We start from the raw sequence: 21,281 nt of genomic DNA, 5'->3' as shown, positions 1-21,281 counted from the left end.
GGTCACACTTGAAGGTTGTCTTGTAGAATTTCATTAAGGAAATCTGTGATTAGAAATAACAAGGACATGTTTAGACTAACTAAATTTCTAAACAGATCTATACCTATACAGTGCTTAGAATAGTACATGGAACTTACCAAGTACTTGATAACATTTACATGCTAATATCATTATTATGTTTATTACTTATTTTTCCAGGTCACCCAAATAATTCTCTAGTCATAGGCAGAACATAATACATGTAGATATGTATAAGTAAAATGAGATTTGGTTCTTTTAACATGAAATCAGACCAATTTTGTGCTGCAAATTTAAAAGAGCCCAAATTTTTCCTGTGATGTGGAGACTAGGAGTCATTTCCTTTATTTTTATATCCAAGTTTTCATTGTTTTAATTGGCACCCTACCAAACTGATAGATGCCTCTAGTTGTGTGTGTCAGCGTAGTTGCCGAGAACATTACAGGTGCAGTAATTACAAGGGACCATTTTCCCATTATTTTCTTCCCAAAGCATTTCCTATGCTGGAAATGCTATGAAAAGTTTAGACTATAGTAAAAATACTATTTTTAAAAAAACAAGCTTTTATTTTCTTAAAATAAAATATGTTCATCATAGAAAAAACAAGTAAGCAAAAAGAAACAGTGAAAATCACTCAAATCCAACATGCAGAGAGAACTACTGTTATAGTTTATGCATATTTCTTTCCAGTTCTTTCTCTGTACATAGAAATACATTTTAAAATGGCATCATTGTATAATATCCGATTTTGTAATTGCTTTCCATGTCTTTATTTCATGTCATTAAATATCTTTCCATTGTCATTATTCTTTTACAGTGTTATTTGTATTGGTTATACCTTATTTAACCATTTAACTTTTATTTTTTAACTTTTACCTTTTCTTTTTTTTCTATTATAAATTATTCATTGGATGAGCAACTGAGTTACCATTGATGAGGGTTTTTTAAATGTTAAAATAGCTAAATTGTATAAAATGTGGAGAGAGTGCCTTGACACTGAAGTAAAGTAGCTGACAAGATAAGATGATTGCATATGAGGTCCTCATATGCTTCTATAACCTTCTTTACAAAGGGTCCGAAAGGCCACTGGCTCAGGCAGCAACTTCAGGAAGCACTGGGGAAGTGGTGCTCCGTAATTAGAGACGATCAGTAACCCCAAAATGAACTGTGATTTAGGAGAGTAAGTTGAAATCAACTCTGTGCTGATATCAGGGGACCGTTCTGTCACCTGTTTGTTCCTATGACAAATTCAAACCAATTCAAGACAAATTTTCCCTTCACAGGTAGATTTCTTTTTTAAATTCTTTTAAGTTTAATCTTTTAGGTTGCTTAAACTGTTGTTCCGTGATTTAAGTGTGCTTGTCAATCCATCCTTCCTGCCAGGAATGCCATCTCCAACCACACTGAAGAAGTCGGAGAAGTCTGGTTTCAGCAGCCCCTCCCCTTCGCAGACCTCCTCCCTGGGAACGGCATTCACACAGCATCACCGACCTGTCATTACAGGACCCAGAGGTGAGCTGCTCCACAGGCACCCTTGATTGTGCTCAGATCATAACCTGGGGACCAGAGTAGCAAAATGAGAGACATGGGACCAGAGTAGCAAAATGAGAGACAATGAGCGCTCCCCCAGAGTGGTCCTAAAGGCAGCAAGTGTTCCAATTTCTTATCCTCGGGGGCTGCTTTGGAATTGTAGGGACCCAAGAGATTTGGCATCAAACCCTGATCCTTACCTGTTTCTTTGCTGGTGGGATGTTGAAAAGAGGTGGGAGGTAATTTGAATTAAACCAAAATCAAATCTGTCCTACAAATTGTACGAGGGGCACATGCACGCACATGTGTGTGTATTTGTGTGCGTGTGTTAGGTAGTTTATTTTTGTGTAGTCGATTACCTCTTTTCAAGCAATAGCTTATTTTCATTCTCTCACCCCTGCTGATTCCCTTTCCTTGAAACCTGATTTCAATATGTGGCATTTTGCATTGAGGTTGTCTGCAATCACTGTGTTGACGAGCCATCTTCATTCCCTCCTTTTGAAGTGGTAGATAGTTTGTCTGGTTTTCATTGCAATGTTTTCATTATTTTTGTCTCATGTGCTTTTAAGTTTATTATTAAAATGTGTCCACAAGAAATATGATTTGTATTTCACATTAAAGACAAGCTTTAAACCTCAAGAGAATGTCAGCAAATCACTTAACTTGATCTTATTGCAAGATGAAAATATTTATTAGTTTGTTTATGAAACTCCCACAGTAGGAGTACGAATAATTGTAACCACGTTTGCTTTCTCCCATCAGATTTTCGTTTAGGTAGGTTTGTGATCTACCAGCTGGTATCATAAAACATCCTAGAAAGTTATGGTCTCTTGTCTACTTTGACGTACGCCTGGGGAAACTGATGTTTCTTGCATTAATCTCAATGTGAGTGCCACAAATCTGAATCCCTTTCTGAATACTCTGTGTGCATCTCAGGGAAATACGGCAGTTGAGAGGGCTGGCCAATGCACACGTGCAGAAATCACACTGAAGAAAATAAGTATTCTGACTATTGTGTGAAGCAGTTTCTCTGTCCACCATTATGGATGCTCACTTGCCCCATCTTTGAACATCTTGCGATCATTGACGGAACTTTCTCAAGATCCCTAATTATTTCACTTGTGTGTGAGGGTGTGTGTGGTACAATCAGAGAAGCTATATATGTATTTTTTCCTAATTTGAAAACCTTGCATCTGAATGGGATTATGTGGTCCCAGAATGAGTCTCTTTAAATGGGGCAGTATGATATTTTCCTCGTTGTCAACATTCCTTAAGCATTGAAACTGTGGTGCGAAGTAAGGAATACAAAGCCCTTTTAGTCAGAAGATTTTTGGTCTCAGGGAGATAAGGCATGTGACGTTTCTCATCTTTATTATGGTCAGGTTAACATTCTAAATGCTAAATTAATGTTAAAAGCAGACAGTTCTGTAGGGCCTCAGAGGAGGGAACTATGGAGGTTCCTTCATCCATTAAACAAGGATTTAATGAGTACCTGTCACTATACAGACACTGGGAAATCAGTGGTTTCTGTCCTCATAGAGCATATCATCTAGTGCAGGAAAATAAGCATTTAGAAGATGATGTGGAATGCACTGTTACTTATCACTTTATATCAAATAAAGAGACTTCAAAGTGTACATAACATTGAAGTCAAATCTTAAAAGTTGCTTACATGAATGGAGGGCATTCCAAGCAAAGAAAAGACTCATGGGTGCAGCAGGGCGATAAGGATTGGGAAGCAGCAATGTCAGCGATCAAGTTAGTTGGTTAAGCTGCCTCTTTCCCTTTCCACTTACCTTCTGAATTTTTTAATATCCTCATCAATAAAATGGGAACAATACTATTGCTGAATGAATTTTTTCTCCCAACCTCATATTCTTATACAGAAACTACAATAAAACAATATTTGTAGAGACTCTTTGAGGAGCATAAAGCAATGTGCATATGTTATCATTTATTCAATAAATACTGAATGCCTTCTGTGTGTCTTGCCTTAAAACCATAGTTCTAGAAATTACTGAAATGATTCTAGCAGTTACTGTGGGTGCCATGATTGGGTGCTTTCTTCACGCTAAACAATCACATTTGCTAAAATGACCCACACTGGGTTGAACCAGAGGGGACCTTCTTAGCCTACAGGACAGTGAGTTTTGATCTATTCATACTCATGAAATTGTTTATGTGGAAAAGAGAAAGATGCTCAATTTAAGAATTATGGAATTCCAAAGATTCTTTTTTTTCCACCAGAATTCAAGATGGTTCCCAGCATCCTCAGTTCTGCTTTCTGGGAAATCTACTCAGGTACCCATTCTTATTGCATCCTGCCCCACTTAGTGGTCTGGTGAAGGGAAGTGGGGTAGTTGAGATGAAATATTTCAGCAGCATCACAGAATTGAGATAGACTAACATAAGACACTCTTGGGCTAAGACCTTTTTAAAGGTTGGTATTCAGGTGCTTATTATTTAAGACATACTTGCTACAGGTATCGTAATCCCGGTTATTCTTCTCTGAACTAGTTGGAAAGCTAATGCTTGGAATGACATCACATCTGGGAGCAAGAGTTGATATTTTAGGAAGATGAGGCCGGATTTAAAGGAGGAGAGTCTGACCGAGGGAGGCAGTGTGGAATAAATGAGACATTGGACATAAAGGAGAATTCAACCGCACATGTTCTTTTTATTGTAAGGAGTTACCGCAGTCTGAAGTGATAAATCATTAGAAAATCCAGACAGATGATCCAGCTTCAAAAGGAAGAAGAGAAAGGTGTGTCCTTTATCAGGATCCTGGGGCACTGGAGAGGCTGTTTACTACACTCTTGTTCAGAGTTACGTGGAATAGTCACCTCTGGATAGCACCTAGATTGCAGGACCTGCTGCCTTCCTTAAAATTTCTCAGGGGACTACCTTGACTAGACAAACACCAGTTAGTAAGCAGTAGCTTTGTAACGTACCTCAGTGCCCAGGCCAAGGGTGGTGTTTTAACAGAGCTACAGAAAAGCAAGTTCTCCTCACTGAAAAAACAATGACCCCGTTTTTCACTGCAAAAATTATCTATGTTTGGAAATTTAGTGGCCACCTTTTAAAAAGGAAACCTCTCTTCGATGATTGTAAAGTTGAGGCAGGAAAATAGAGCCTTGAAGGGAGTGGGTAAGTGCAAAAACTCGGGGGGTCGAATGGACTGGTATTTGAATCCTGTCTCTACCACTTTCACCAACTGTGAGAACCTAGCACATCGCTTTCTTTCTTGGAGCCATGGGCTCCTCATCTATAAATTGAAGATCCTAATCTCAACCTCAAGAGAATTGTATTATCGAAGGAGTAGATGAAATCATGTATTTGCAGTCAATAGCACAGTGCCTGGAAGTAGAGTATGTACTCAGGTCATACAAACAATTAAATCACCCGTTTTCATCCAGGGTTTGAAAATCTCATGCTGTTCTCCTGCCTTTGCCTGTCCACATATTGCCCATCCTAAGACCAGCTCGGGTACCACCTTCTACCTGAAACCTGCTCAGCTCCACCCAGGCCGCCATCATCTCACACTCCGCAGACTCTGGGAGACTTTCACGCCTGCACATTCCCTCCACCGACATGGTCTTGCTTTGTTAGTTAATGTACATGTCCCTCCTCTAGAGCAAAACCTCTGAGAGGAAGGATCTCTAATGTGTGCTTTTTGGTATCTTCATTGTGTCTCATACACAATGCTCCAATATGCTCAAATATTGCTTGAATGAATAAAAAGTACTCAAGTTGCACATAAAGGTACACAAGAGACATTCATCCCCTCCCTGACACTGGCAGATTGTCATTGCTTCAGAAGAACAAAGGGTGACAAAGGATAATAGTTTATATAGTACTTCTTTATGAGGAATGTTAAAGATGAGGAAGAACGATGGCCTTTCATCCAAAGAAAGCTTTGGCAAGATTATGAAGTAAGGCTTTGCTATTAAAAGCTATGTTTTTTCTTAGTTTATGTAATTCTAATCACTTTCCTATTTACCTTGTGAAGGTAGAGACATGTGGTTTCTTAAAATGAATCCCTTCTCTGATATTGGCTTTCTTTATGGCTTTGATAAATCATTTAACCTTGTGGCCTCAGTTTGGCCATCTGTATCATGGGGGTAATACTTTGCCACCTGTGTAGTTAAAATTAGGTGAAGGGGTTAAAAATTATGGAATGTCCTAGGGAGTGGGGAAGAGATTAAGTTTCAGTAAGGGCATTTGTACGTTGTTATACATTATTACAATTATTGTGCACTTCAAGCTGAACGATTGGGCTTTCAAAGACTTTCTTTTACCAGTACTTAAAATTTCAACCATAATGAAGTATTTAATCATGACAATTTATCTTATTCATGATAATGGAGAAAAAAATCCTTTTTCTTCCTTTTGCCTTTTTAAGAGTTGTAGGTTTGCCTGATGATTTAAAAGAGCCTAACTCTTTTTGATAATTATTTGGAGTACTCATCAGAGATATTTTCGAACTTCTTGAAAGTTTGTCTTCTTGAAACTTATGTTTCTGCCTAAAGTCTCTGCTATTTTCAAAAACAAGATAATGAATGATACTTAATTTAAATGCTCAGCACTAGGTAAGGCAACTCTGTGCTTTCGGGATTGAGAAGCAGGGAGGGGCCTGCACTATACACGTTGTGAGGCAGAGGTTGAGAGTAATCGCAAATAAGCACTGATTGAGCTTCATCTAGAGCCATAGAATTTCAGAATAGTGCTCTGAGAATCTTCTGGTTTAATCCTTTCCCTGTATCCACTAAGTATGTGTTTGGCTGTAAGTAACTGAAAGTCAGACTAAGCAGGTTGTATTTTTCTCATATAGAAACAAATACATGATTCAGGACCGTCATGGTGTCACCAAAGCACCATCAAGGATTGAGATTTCTTCTTTTACCCATGCTTTAATGGGTCGTTTTCATCCTCATGCTGTGACCTCATGGTCACAGCATAGCCACTACCCTCTTTCCATGCATCTGCAATCCAAGCAGAAAGAAGGGAACCGACAAGGGCAAGAAGTGCCTGCCAGCTCATTCTGCCACCTTTTATAGAATCTTACACAGCATGATCAGAACTGTGCCACACAATCACCTCTAGCTGCAAGGGAGGCTGGAAAATCTAGGTTTTTTTAGCTGAGCATATCGCTGCTCTGTATAAAATTGGGGCTTTATAAGTAGGTAAACAGGGGAGAAATACGCTGGCTAGCAATCAGCACCGTAGTTCCCATTACTCACAGAAATGTGAAATCTGAGCTGGCCAGAGCCAAGACTAGAAATCTAGTCTCCAGTGCTGTGCCTTTTTTCACCATATCAGCAGTTTCTACCTTTTTCTCTACCACTGGGAGAAATCAACTGCATTTATTTAAACAATTAGTTTGTTTTCACAATCTTTATTAGTCAAAAACATGACATAGCCATTTAGATCTTTCGATAAGCATGACATAACCCGTGTTATCACACTGAGTTTTTTTTTAATAACAGCCATAAACAGATCACTTGACATTTTTTATGAGCCCCTGAATCCTTGCTACTGGTAAACGCAGGGTTTCGGGTAGGTGCGAGTCACTTCAAAGACAATTTTTGAGGTCAGTTTGGCTTTTTTTTTTTTTTTTTATATTGAAATTAGCTTGCAGACTCTCATTACTGTCTGGGGACCCGTTCATTCTTCTGCAAGTATTTATCAAGCACTTACAGTGTACAAGGTGCTCTGCTACTTGCTGAATAGAGTGAAAAAGAGAAGCTTGGATTCTGGCCTCAGCATGCTTACTTCCTGGTGGAGGGCAGACAAGAAAGCCAGCCGATGTATTATTGTGATGGGGTCTCCCGGGTGCTGTCAGGGTCGGGGGCAACCTGATAGAGAACTACCATGGCATTCGGCACTGGGCGAGTGCACACAAGCGTGATTTACCCGTGTTCTCAAACAGAGTACCTGCTAGTTGTAAGCGTGCAAAGCAACAGCAGTCATGCTTTAACTAAGTACTGAGGAATCCAGACATACAAAATGTGAGCAAAAGGCTAAAGCCCCACTTCTTTATGGGTCAAAACATATATATATACACACATACACGTGAAGGGAGTTTAGAAATCAAATTGCCCTGATTCTGAAAACATGCACAAGATGTATTAAAACAATAGCCATATAAACCAAAGATTTATTGTGCAGCTTTCAAAGAATCCTGCCAGTTTCTATTCAGACGTTTACATGCTCTATAAACCTCTCTAAGTCCATGATCCTCGTGGCCCAAACAGGGATCCTGCTCTTAGTGATGAAACATCTGAGGGTCTGAAGTTAACATCTCCCCGTTTGGCCAAGAAAAATATACTGCAGAGAATTATGAGAATTAAGATAACTTTCCAGGAAGTTCAGGTCACCAGGAAAGGTTGGAAGAGCGGAGACTCATAGACAATAATAGAGGAGGAAGGAAGGAGAGGTACAATAGGAAGGCAGCAGTTATCACTAGATGGCAGGGCCCATTGGAACAGGGACCATTCTTTATTCTTCCTCCCGATATCCTGTATCCCTCAGCCTTGTGCCTGGCATTAGGAAAGCACTCAATAAATATTTGTTGAATAAATGAATGAGCACATGGATTTGATTGAAGGCAAACAGAAAGTTTGGGAATAATAGGGAGTTCTTTCCATCCCCCATGTGTGATAATAATACAGTATTCAAGTGCGTGTGTTTGGCAACATTTAGGGAGATGCATAGCATGGTGAATGAATGCTCGATATACACTTGCTTGGTTTTAATTAAGAACTTCTACTTTCATGGGCATTAAGAGAAGTGCTGAGCTCAAAATGATTTGATCCCCTTTTTATGGAATATTTTCTATGGTATTATAAATATGTCTGCCCAAACTAAGGATCCTGAAGAAGGAATAGTCCCTGGCTCCTTGTCACTCTCATAACCATGGCACCCTTCCTTGACATAGGCCCTCTACCTAAGCGGTAGTTTCGTTCAGCATTCTCGTATCATATTGGCAAACTTCTTTGCCTCTTAGGAAAACTTCTTAACTTAGTTGTAGAACGCGCTGGTGTTCCTTTCAGTGGAGCTGAATCTAATTTGTCTCTCCTGGTTTAGTGCAATTGAATCATCTCAGGAAAATGAGAAGCAATTAAGTACCTGTTGCTAACAAGGCGCTGAAATAATCTGCCACCAGATGCAAGGTGTTTATTTATTACTGGAGTATGTCATTTGAGAAGACATTACATTGTCTTTCTAACAATCAGAATTGACTTCCAGATGCAGGCATCACAGACCTAACAAGTACCACCTTTGAGGAGCACTAAAAAGAGAATAAGAGGGCTTGTGAACACCAGGCAAGGTTAGCTCAAGTGCTGGTGCCCAGCCTAATGGGAAACGTCGTCGATGGGCTTTGAAGGAACTGGATGGTAAAGAGGAGAAGCAGCTTTTTAGCAACGGCCCTTTACGTCCCAGTTCAGGAAATTATTAAATTCATTAGCCAGATACTTACAACCAACTATTACTGCCCAGCCAAAGGAAAAAACAGTGCCAGCAAATGTTTTAAAACTACCACTAAACAAAAGTCAGGAAGCATGTAATTAAAACTGTACCTTTATTGTATTGTAAAGCGTTTCACTGTGACATGGAAAATATTTAAAGGAGAAGGCTGTTTAGCTAATTTGTCTGCAAGTGAACTGGTATCCTAAATGAACTGTAAGGCCACCCACCGAGCAAGCCTCATAAAGGGCCGTGGCTTCTCAGCTTGGTTTTGTGTAACCGTTCAATAATTACTAGATAAATGCATAACTAAAAGCTCTATTACACTAATAATTTGTACTGAGGTAGATGTGTGGGACACCCTGCTGGGTTAATTTGTCATCCCCGCAGCAAACTTCTAAAGAGAGCTCTTCTGCAGTGGAATCTGTTAATATGTGGTCCCAAGGAGGACAGGTTAGAGCAGTAAGACCAATTGGCTCCTTAATCTCTTCAAGAGGCAAAATGCCTCCCGGGTGAGCACCGGAGAGAAGAATAGGGTGATTGGTGATTAACCACGTGGACCCAGATTTAAACTCATCTGGACAAAAGAAGCTGCTCTCCATCTCTCCATCTCTCCCTCCCTCTCTTCCACTCCCCTACCCGCCCCCCCAACCATAAATCCACACATGCAGCCACAGTGAAGGCGTGGGTTCTGAGCAGGGTTTCTTGGAAATTATGTCACTGATAAGACTTCTGGGTATCACTTATGCTATAAATCACATAATCAGATAAATCCCAAGCAGGTCTTTCTGGTTTAGCTTAATATAATGTTGATTCCATGTTTAGATTCATTCTTTATTTTTCTTTTTTTCAGAGTAGAATAAAAAGTCAATATTGGACTTGTATCTCTATATGAAATGTTTTCTTCTGTCTCACACACACACACACACACACACACTTGCTGTTTTAAATATGAAGCTCACATTTAAGCTTCAGCACAGGGTTTTCAACCTCACCGATTGACAGAACCATAAATCATGTTAAAGTTAAGTGAATTACTGTAGCATGGAACTGTAGCTTTAACAATGTTTATGTAGTATCAGCTTATCATCCATGTAGGCAAAGGGGGGTGAGCACTGATATTCGAAATGGGAATGTACAGTCCTGTTAATGTGGCTGCAGGATCACGGAGAGTTACCCATTTCATGCCGCATCCTTTGTATTGTTGAAACTAGTGTATTTAACCTCTCACGTGTATGGAATGTTTTTTTTAAATGTATATTTCCACAGTAAATTTACATTTGCCATTTCTTAGTAGTAAATGGCAGTTGCTTCCCCCAACCCCAAACAATTCATTCTTCTTATGCACAAAACACATGTGAGGAACATCAGAGTTGCCAGGTTGTATTACGGTAATAAGGGACCTATGAGGCAAATATCATGAAAGGAAATAAGCCATTTGACCTCTGAAAAATAATTCAAATGGGAGCAGCAGAGTGCAGTGAAAAGAGCATGGGCTGTAGAGTCAGCCCGAATAGAATGCAAATCCTGGCCGGCCACTTGGGATCTGCATAAGCTTGTGCCAGTCACCCATCCTCTGCTGGTCTCTTAATTTCCCACCTGTACAGAACTTTAAGGTGTTAATAGGAGGAGGAAGTGAAATGACATATGGAAAGGGCCACATATGTTATTGGTATGTTACTAAATGTTAACTGTCTCAGGGACTTCCCTGGTGGCACAGTGGTTAAGAATCCGCCTGCCAATGCAGGGGACACGGGTTCAAGCCCTGGTCCGGGAAGATCCCACATGCCGTGGAGCAACTAAGCCCGTGCGCCACAACTACTGAGCCCCTGTGCCACAACTACAGAAGCCCACGCGCCTAGAGCCCATGCTCCGCAACAAGAGAAGCCACCCCGCGCGCCTGGAGCCCGTGCTCTGCAACAAGAGAAGCCACCGCGAGGAGAAGCCCGTGCACCGCAACGAAGAGTAGCCCCTGCTCACTGCAACTTGAGAAAACAGCAACGAAGACCCAATGCAACCAAAAATAAATAAATAAATATATATATATTTTTAAAAATGTTAACTGTCTCAGATTCCCCCCGTCCCCATATCATTTTTTGCTGTCTTTCTGTGTAGTTGTCTTGAAAGGATTCTCACTTTCCTCGTTCCTCACTCCCCATCCCCAGTTCTCTCTTTTATTCTCCTCCTGTGGGTCCAGAAGGAGTGTGTGTTTCCCTTCACTAGGAGGAGCCTCATAGCCTAGAAGAGATGGGGCCTCAGGGAAGTGAGCCAGCCTGGTTACTCCATCCCATTATTCTTGTGTGGTTAGAAGAACTGGGGGGGTCTCCCCAATCAGGCAGGTGAACCCCCTTCCATGATGATTAGCCCATAGCCATGGTGAAGACTTTGCTTTGGCTTGTCTTCATTCAGGCATGGCTCTTGCTAAAGGGATAAGCACCGGGACTTCCCTGGCGGTCCAGTGGTTAGGACTTTGCCTTCCAACGCAAGGGGTGCAGGTTTGATCCCTGGTCAGGGAGCTAAGATCCCACATGCCTCGTGGCCAAAAAACCAAAAATCATAAAACAGAAGCAGTATTGTAACAAATTCAATAAAGACTTTAAAAATGGTCCACATCAAAAAAAAAAAAAAGGGAGGTAAGCACCATTGTTGTTTACAAGAGTCAATTCAACAAATAATTTTTGAGAATGTATCATCTGCCAAGCACTGTGCTAGGCCCTAATGAGCAAACCAGACAAGCCAGTCCTGCCCCTGCAACCTAGTAGAACAGAAGAACAAATAATTATTACTTGGATGAGATTCATGAGAGGGGAATTAAAGAAAGGGATAATATAGCACAGGTATTTAAAGTAATTGTGGGGATTTGGATTTATTTGTGTCAGGTTGTATGGGTCCCTTCTATTGGCATACAATACAGATTTAGAAAACCTTGGTATTGCTGAGGGATATCTCTAGATCTTCCTGAAACCTCAAATTCCTGAATACTGTAATAAGAGTTGTTGAATTGTTGCATACCCAGTAATGAACAGAAGACATGTTAATAAGCACCCTTTCAAGTGAAATATTCGTACAAGTGAAAGAACCCAGCCAGATTGCTTAATCACCCCTCCAGTCTCCCCAAAAGAAAATAATGGATTGGTTCATGTAACCGAAAAGTCAGAGGGTTTGCAGCTTCAGGTAGAGCTGGATCCAGATGCTCAGGCAATACCTTCAGAAATCTGTATCTTTATCTTTCTCAGCTCTGGTGTCCTCTGTGTGAACTTGATTCTTAGACTAAATCTCTTCAGATCATGGCACTGATGATATGAGCAGCTCCAGACTTAATCCCCACCAATGTAACAATCCCAAGGGAAAGAGAGCAGCTCTTCCACGAGAGATCTAGGGACGGTCCTACTCCCTAGAGTAGGATGCTTATGTCTCTGATTGGCCTGATTTGGGTCATTTGCTCACTTTTAAAATAATCTTTATGTTTAAAAAATAATGGGGTGGGGGGAGCTGCCATGTTGGACAGCCGCCCCGCAGGGGGCACAGCATTGGTGGTCCTGGCCCCCAAGCTGGGCAGTGGCAGTGTCTGCTTTCAGAGCCCCCCTGGTGCTGCAGGTGAGGGCCCAGTCAGGTGCCAAGGGAAGGTCACGGTTAAGTATGACCTCGAGGAGCTACGGAAGCGCCTCAACCTGGAGGAGTGGATCCTGGAGCAGCTCCCTGGCCTCTACAACTACCAGGAAGGGGAGATCCTGGAGCTGGAGATTGCTGTGGATGAACTCCTGGATGTGGAGACTGATGAGACCCAGCTGCCGGGGTCAAGGAGCTGCTGGTGGACTGTTACAAACCCACTGAGGCCTCCGTCTCTGGCCTGCTGGACAAGATCCAGGACATGCAGAAGCCGAGCACACCCCGGAAGAAAGGAAGGGTCCCCCACGCAAGTGAACAGTGGCTCCACAGGACAACCCCTGCCCCCCGACCTCATAGCAACAGCAATACTGGGGGGCCCTGCAGCCAGGCCTGGTGCCACGAGTGGGGCTCCCCGTGCCTCTGGCCCAGAGGTGTCTTCCCAGACATTAAAAAAAAAAAGATAACAGGGTTTCTCATTGGTGTGGCCTGGGTTACATGTGCACTCACAGAGCTGGGGGGAGGGTATAGTCTAGGCTAATGACAGACTGAGGTGGAGGGAAGGATAGTTACCCAAAGAAACATTAGAGCTCTGTTTCCAGAAGAAAGGGTGAAAGACTGCTAGGCAGCCAAAACTGAGAGCTGTCCAGCACAGGAGATAAGAGCAACGCTGTCCTGTGTGCTGGGCAGTGGGCTTGGCTCTCCAACCAGCCGAGTGACTTCATGCTGCAGGTGGAGCTTGCAGAGCACAGGTCAAACCCCGGTCTTAGAAGAGTGACATTTAGTCCATGCCGGGGACCTCCAGGGCCATGAAAACAGTTGAGAACAGTTCAACTCTTGATTCCCAATTGTCTCAGGTTGCCACATGGCACTGCATGATCCTGATTACTTTTCGTATATCTGAATTTATCCTAAAAACACAACTCTAAGAATAATAAATAGCCCAGAATCATGCACGCTGTCTGGCACACAATATATTCTCAACACATTCATTTTAAAGGTGTGAGCCCACTGTGTACTAGCACCTAGAATTAGGAATAATTCTAATTTTTGGGAAAATCTCTTAAATTAGTGCTATTTTACCCAATTTACAGACAAGGAAATGCAGGTTTGAAAAAGTTACATAACTTTTCCTAGACTCACATAGGGAGTGAATGATTTCAAACCCAAAATAGTTGAGCTCTAAAAACCATACAGACATATAATTTCCATTTTGCAGCAGAGGAAACTAAGGTGCATAGGAGGCTGACACAGAGCTAGTTGATACCCAGCCTGGGGTAAAACTTTGGTACCCTGACTTCAAACGCTGGACCGATTCTTCTCTTACTTCCTGCCCTTGTGTGAAATCTACCAGCAGTAGGATAAATCCCTAAATCCTGTAGGGTGAATTCAGGAGGATACTTTGAAACCTGTGCTTTAGTAATCATGTTGCTCAGAAACAGGGGCTGTAATAAGAGTTGTTGAATTGTTGCATACCCAGTAATGAACAGAAGACATGTTAATAAGCACCCTTTCAAGTGAAATATTCGTACAAGTGAAAGAACCCAGCCAGATTGCTTAATCACCCCTCCAGTCTCCCCAAAAGAAAATAATGGATTGGTTCATGTAACTGAAAAGTCAGAGGGTTTGCAGCTTCAGGTAGAGCTGGATCCAGATGCTCAGGCAATACCTTCAGAAATTTATATCTGAACTGCAATGTATACCTGCCAGTTGGGGCGGGGGTAGTGGAGGGAAGGCCGTGAATCAATCATAGCTTTGTTTGTTGTGGGGTTTGTTTGTTTATCTGCTTGGTTTTGCCTTTTTTATTTTAAATGTTAGCCAGCAAAGACTCCCAAACAGTGCTGGTCCCAGGACTTGGTAGGCCTCGCATAGGCTAGAGAACCTCCACGGAGCTTACTTTTGAAATTCTCTTTTGCGGGACTGCCCTTCCAACAGGTTGTTTGGGAATTCATTCTCTGCCTGTTTCTGTTAACCTCTGTGATCATCCAATCTATGGTGGTGGTTTTTTCCTTAAATGTTTTTCTTTCATTCATCTCTTGACTCGCAGTATTGCTTGCATATTACATAGAAGTTCAAGTTCCCTTCATGGAACTGAAGTCTTGTCAGCTTTGCGTAATAACCAGTCACTCTTCATATCTCCAATAATCACAGCTGTTCTGTGGCGTTTGAATGCGTTGCACATTAGCCGTCATGGCGGCTTAGGGGATTCGTGCACAAATATGATCTATTCAGAGAAGAGGTCCTGTCAGGACCCAAAGGCTGCGGCTCTGTCTCACAGAGCTTGAACTGGCACATTCCCTCAGGGTTTTTAAAACTCTAAATATCACAGCCTTCCCAAAGGCACAGGCTCCTAGAGACTGAGTCCAGATATACCCTAGAACCTAATATCCCAGAAACGTTTAAAAAATAATTTCTTTTAAAAACCACATACTCCCGGGACTTCCCTGGTGACGCAGTGGTTAAGAATCCGCCCGCCAATGCTGGGGACACGGGTTCGAGCCCTGGTCCGGGAAGATCCCACGTGCCGCGGAGCAACTAAGCCCGTGCACCACAACTACTGAGCCTGAGCTCTAGAGCCCGTGCGGCACAACTACTGAGCCTGCGCTCTAGAGCCCGCGAGCCACAACTACTGAAGCCCGTGCGCCTAGAGCCCGTGCTCTGCAACAAGAGAAGCCACCACAATAAGAAGCCCGCGCACCACAACGAAGAGTAGCCCCCACTCACCACAACTAGAGAAAGCCTGTGTGCAGCTACGAAGACCCAACGCAGCCAAAAATAAATAAATTAAAATAAATAAATTTTTTTAAAAACCCCACATACCCCCTTGTTTCATATTTTTTAGATTTCAGTGTTGTTACATATGGATCAATTGTATTGTTATTTGTAAATGTAATCCCAGAGACTGAATTTCATTGAAATTTAAAGCTAGATGAGCTTCAGCAACTGTTTAGCTCAAACTCCTCATTTTGCAGATGAAAGAACCAGAGGAGAGAGAAGTTGCCCACATTTAAAGCCAGGTAGAGACAGCAACAAAATTAAAACCCAAGTCTCTTTATCTAACTAGAAAATTTTCCTAAAAAGTACCCCAGAGCTTCTAAAAAACTTTTTAAGCAGTTAACATATATTGGCTCTCTGATAAGCAGCTCCCAATAACTAACACAGTGGGACATTTAAGGGCAATGGTAGAGATCTCCACTGTATGAGGCTATGATGAGGCCATGCTCAGAATCTGATTAGGTCAGAAGTGTACCTAGGTAGCAGGGGTCTACATGGTAATGGGGGAGGTCAGGATGGACACTTAAGGATTATAGGTCTAAGTAAAAAATAGAGTCTAGAGGGAGATAGCCCCATAGTTCTAAGTTTCTAGGTTAAGTCTCAGAGTCTAAGATTTAAGCAAAAGTAGGGATTCAAGGTGTATTTCATCCAAAAAGAGCCTTTACAGTCATTGTTTCTATGGAATCTATGACTTTTACATCAAGTTTGCTTCTGTTGCTTTGGTTTTGCATTTTGTTGTTGATGGAACTTTTTTCAAGACCCTCATGTCATATCCATATTGATAGCTCATACTCTTTTATCAGTATTTATGCACTCATTTGTCCAAGATACAGATAGGCAACAGGTGCCTCTTACTCCACTGTTCCCTTCCCCCTGTGTATTCTACGATTTGAACAGGTCCCTAGCACCTGGGAGCAAATTCCAATTTAGTCATTTCTCATCCCCATCCCCATCCTTACCTATAATAGTATTACAAGTAAAAGAAGCTGTTTATTGATGATCACTTAACCGTATGGTCAGGAGCTGCTCCATATACCTTATATACATTGTCTCATTTAATCCTCAAAACAAATCTATGGGGTATAAGCCCCATTATACAGATGGCAAACTGAGAGAAGCTTGGAAACTTGAATCATAGCTGGCAAATGATAGAGCTAAAATTTAAATCCCTGTCTATCTGACTCCAAAGTCCATGGTCCTTATATCACTCTACTTTTCTTCTCTTCTCTTTCCTTTGTTTTCTTTTTATTAAAGTATGGTTGATTTACAATGTCCTGTTAGTTTCAGGTATACAGCACAGTGGTTCAGTTATACATATATATACACATATATATAAAAATTTATATATATAAATATATTCTTTTTCAGATTCTTTTCCCTTATAGGTTATTACAGAATATTGAGTATAGTTCCCTGTGCTACACAGTAGGTCCTTGTTGGTTATCTACTACTTTTCTGACTCATATGTTTAATTTGACATGATATACACATGGATGTGGGAAACCAGCACATACACAAGGCATGTTAAATAATGGTGAAAAGGGACAATCAAAGAGTGGCAGTGGATAGTTTGTGGAGATACAGATGGCAAGCAGGTTGCTTTGGAAACCTTCAAAAAAGGTGAGGCTCCAGGAGAAAGGCCAGCTGGGACAAGGATGCAGTTTGGTAGGGAAGAGGTGGAAGGAACAGTGATTGTCTGGTGTACAACTCACAAGCAGAGCGTTGCAGGTGTTTGGAGAGTGAACAGGAATTATGTGGGTCTATACCAAGGGCCATCAAACTATGGCCCACCCGTCAAATCTAGCCCTCTTCCTGTTTTTTAAAATAAAATTTTATTGGAACATGGCTACACTGATTTGTTTATGTAATATCTATGGCTGCTCCTGCGTTTAGTGGCAGAGTCAAGTAATTGCAGCAAAAACCATGAGGCCTGCAAAGCCTAAACTGTGTCCTCTATGGCCTTTACAGAAAGGCCAACCCCTGGTCTAGACTATAAACCAGGGCATTTGAGCAAGAAAGGTCTTTCAGGGGCTTCCCTGGTGGCGCAGTGGTTGAGAATCTGCCTGCCAATGCAGGGGACACGGGTTCGAGCCCTGGTCTGGGAAGATCCCACGTGCCGCGGAGCAACTAGGCCCGTGAGCCACAATTGCTGAGCCTGCGCGTCTGGAGCCTGTGCTCTGCAACAGGAGAGGCCGCGGTGATGGGAGGCCTGCGCACCACGATGAGGAGTGGTCCCCACTTGCCACAACTAGAGAAAGCCCTCGCACAGAAACGAAGACCCAACACAGCCATAAATAAATAAATAAAAATTAAAAAAAAAAAAAAAAAGAAAGGTCTTTCAATAGCTAAAATTGATCTAAATTAAAATTTTAAAAGACCTTGGCCTGCCCGTCACCCCTCTGTCTATTTTTTTTTTTTTTTTTTGGTTAAAAACAGACCAAAAGATATTGGAATTTGATCTCTACTCTGAACCTCTACCTTAACTCAAATGGAATAGAATATATCAGTTATCTTGGAAATCTACTGTAACAGCAAGTCACTTTGTTTGGTAGCAATAATATAAAAATACTGGTGTTTTGCAAGTCATCATGTAATGTCATATATTTCTCTTTGACATACCCCGGTTCTTTTGCATGCCTCTCAGTGATGTTAAAGATGCGTACTATATGTTTTGAAAACCTTGGCTTGAGTCACAGGTTTGTTATTTAGAAAAGGTTCCACCTCTCAAAGACTTGAAAACCATTGCCAATTTCTCGTTCCTTGTGTCTCTGTTAAAATAAATCCCATAACTCCAAACTTCTAGGCTTTCATAAATGGCAGGTCTGACTCATGCATGATTTATAAATTATAGCCATGGACCATTAAGATAGATTTCTCAGCTTTAGGTAGGCTATCATGGTGTTATATATTGTGGTTTTGAATTTCTGAAGAAGCAAACTGCATAGTCCTTGACAACCCAAACAAAATTCAAGTTCCGTTTGCCCTTATAGAAGGCTTTTTTTTTTAAGCACAATTTTTTTCTTCCACTTTCTGCTCCTTTTAGAGCTCTGCCTTATTAAAATCTTTACTTTTAAATACGAGTAGTCAGGAGTTCTTAATGCCACCTTGTACTTTATGGAAATGGTTATTTTTGTCTAAACATCGTACCGCTGAAGACAGATGAGTAGCTTTTTCTTCTAATGGTGCTAACAGAGCGAAACAGTTTGGAATCTCACCTGTTGCCACTGACAGTGTCAATTAACAGTAAGACTGAAGTTTCGCAAGTGCCAGGGTTTGGGAGTGGTCATTCATTCTGTGAGGGAAGAAGGCTGTGTGTAACGCTGTCTTAAGAGCACGCTGCACCTGAAGGAGGATTAGATTTTGTTTGCACTGCTCTCTTGACAGCTTATCTTTGGAGCCGCCTATAAAAGAGAGACTGGGATCTAAGGGCTGGTGCCGGAAAACAAAAACTAACATGAAAAGAATCCAAGTCTCTGTCCAGTCCGTGAGAGTCTGCAGTGGTTCATGGACAAGAAATAAAGGAATTAAGGCAATGTCAGGGCTAAATAGAAGAGCATATTTCAACTGTGAAATCTTGGTTTGAGAAAAAATGCAGGAGGGTTATTAGAATTCTGGGAGGTTGAGTCTGGGCAAAACTGCTGGAAATGGTGAAGAGAGGTGACTTTCTTCTATCTCTTTTTCTTTCCTAAGACTTGGAATGAAATATAAGATTCCAAACCTATCTGGCCATGCCTCCCTGGTATCATCTTCTTTGAGCTAGAAATGTGTCCACAAAGCTTCTTCCCTATAGTGGACTCTCAGACCAAGAATCGATTGTTGGACCATATAAGTCTCTAAACATACACAATAATACAGTAATGACCTTGACCTTCTCCTTCCCCAGTCTTAATAAATTCTGCCTTAAAGAAGGAAGAATTTTTTTAAGTTAAAAATATATATACTCAATCACATTGAATTTTAAACTTTTTCTCTTTCAAGCTAAAACCAGAAGAGTCCTTTAAATAATCAGGGCCATTGTGTGGGGTGGTGGGTGGGTGGTGTGCAAACAGGTAAACCACCTGACTGACCTGCTTTCTTGTTTTTAAGTATCCAGTAATGTGATCATTTTGCAATAAATAAGTGAGCCTACAGCTTTGGGAAATTCTGGGTCTCTGCTTCTTTAATTGTGGCTACTTTGTTCAGAATGCGTAGGCAGTGCCATTCCAGCCAAAGAAACCTGATCAAATTTCCTTCCTTCCCATCCTACTGGTGGTGTTCTTTGTGAAAAACCCAAGCGGTTGTTTGAAACTAGTTTGGCCTCTGGTTAAAGTTTAAACTAGTAGTGAGATCCATCCAGAATGGAGTGTTCCTGACACTTTCTGCTGCTCCTGGCCTAGGGTACTAAGAGTATTAGACCCCAGAAGCAGCCAATTTTGTAGTGCCTTTTAATACACAAAATTGTATTAACATCAGCCTGGATACAGATGGATGCATTGCAATAAACTGTAACCACTTGAGAAAAGCCTTTATTGACTCTCAAGTAAATAATGCACATTTTAAAAGATCTAAATATGCATTTACATAATGTGCTATAATTTTTTATTGTGTCAACTACTCACACACACACATCCATAAGAGATGTTTTTCTCCGTCAAAAATTTGGACTCGTACCATTTTTTGTGCATTGCATTAGCACCGTGCCAGATTCACAATGGTATTTTCTCTTCTCTAAGGCCTGAGCTGACCACCTCAAAATACATTTAATGAATTTTGCTGATTGAATGATCTGTTGACTGATTTAACCCCAGTGACACTTTCTAAAATAATTTGCAACTACTTGGACAAAAACTTAGGCACACTAAAAACACCTAATCCAAGATAAAAGGTAGAAAACAAGAAATAGGGAAGGAGGAAAACCAAATTTAGACATGGCTGAAATCTTAAGTCTGAGCTTTAGAGCAATGGAAGAACCCAGTGCAGTCTCATTGTTCAGGAAAAGAGTGCTGCTAGCAGGTGATCCAGAGAAATGGTGGGTATTTAATAATATTTAATAGTCCTTTGTGATGTCTGTAACACAACTGTTTTCTGTTTGAAGAAATTAAAGCTCAGGATCTTGAATGATTTATATGCAGTTCCACAGTGGACTAATGGCTGAACCAGAATGTCCAAGGCATGAGAAAGTAGGGGTCGTGAAGGATGAGCCTTCGCAGTGCAGACTCAGCAGTTGTCTAATGTGAACCTACAGGCTAAATGATTTCCTGGTATTAATTAAGAATTAATTGATCCTTATAAATCAACCATTGTGGAATTAACTCCATATAGTACCATGTGTTCTTAGGTCTATGTTAAAATAAACTCTGTGACACAAGAAAAAGGTGCATAAATTGTTTTTAGGAAAATGTAATAAAGAAACTAAGGTCTACATTTAAGTTGTTCACGATTTTCTTTTACATATTTAACAACAGCAGCAACAACAGGAGGACAAGGATGCTTATTAACAATTAAGGGAGGGATTCCATGGTCCTGTTGAATTATTTCCTCTATCAGGTTTCTCTAACTTTTATCTGTCTAGTCTTTGCTCAAGTGAATTTTTTCCCTTGGGCAGCGTTCTCTGCTGGCCACCACGATTTCATAATCTCACGATCATGCATCACCTTCCATTGAGCACCTGAAGCATTGCCACTTTATCATTAAGCTCTGCTTCCTGGGGGCTCTTGACAATGGAGTTGCCACCTTTGTGTTTGACATGCTGTAAAAGTTGAGTGTATCATTTTGTTGTGCTCAGTACATTCCCAGCCTCATTTGGGAAATGCCACATTCCATCTCTAACTAGAAACTATTCGGTCAAATGCAGGGCACTGGGTCAAAGTTTCTTGCTACCAGCAAAGACGACCGTGCCGTATTAG

At 41.2% G+C, this 21,281-nt stretch overlaps 1 protein-coding gene, 1 long non-coding RNA gene and 1 pseudogene across 15 annotated transcripts in view; all 3 read left to right on the top strand.

Moving 5' to 3' along the window:
• Positions 1-21,281, top strand: part of NFIA (nuclear factor I A) — a 392,763-nt gene that overhangs the window by 310,538 nt on the left and 60,944 nt on the right. For 12 of the 13 annotated variants that reach the window (XR_014261496.1, XM_082453615.1, XM_082453621.1 and 9 more), the window contains one exon: positions 1,402-1,530. Coding sequence is in view for 12 of the 13 variants with exons in the window: in XM_082453615.1 (XP_082309741.1) it covers positions 1,402-1,530 (129 nt within the window). In the remaining variant the exon portion in view is untranslated. Of the gene's footprint in view, positions 1-1,401; positions 1,531-3,795; positions 3,850-21,281 lie in introns of all 13 variants that reach the window. The other variant, XM_082453616.1, reaches the window with a different exon arrangement.
• On the top strand, positions 3,856-14,062 carry LOC309656959 (protein phosphatase 1 regulatory subunit 14B pseudogene; annotated as a pseudogene). The gene has a single exon. The product of its transcript is annotated as a protein phosphatase 1 regulatory subunit 14B pseudogene (transcript).
• On the top strand, positions 14,314-17,820 carry LOC309657121. The gene is made up of 2 exons (XR_014261659.1): positions 14,314-17,415; positions 17,730-17,820. It is a non-coding gene; the product is annotated as an uncharacterized lncRNA (long non-coding RNA).

The sequence above is a fragment of the Balaenoptera physalus genome, assembly GCF_965194825.1.
Source record: "Balaenoptera physalus genome assembly, chromosome: 1".
NCBI lineage: Eukaryota > Metazoa > Chordata > Mammalia > Artiodactyla > Balaenopteridae > Balaenoptera > Balaenoptera physalus.
Note: the sequence above shows the minus strand (reverse complement) of the source record. Positions and strands in the feature narration are given on the sequence as shown.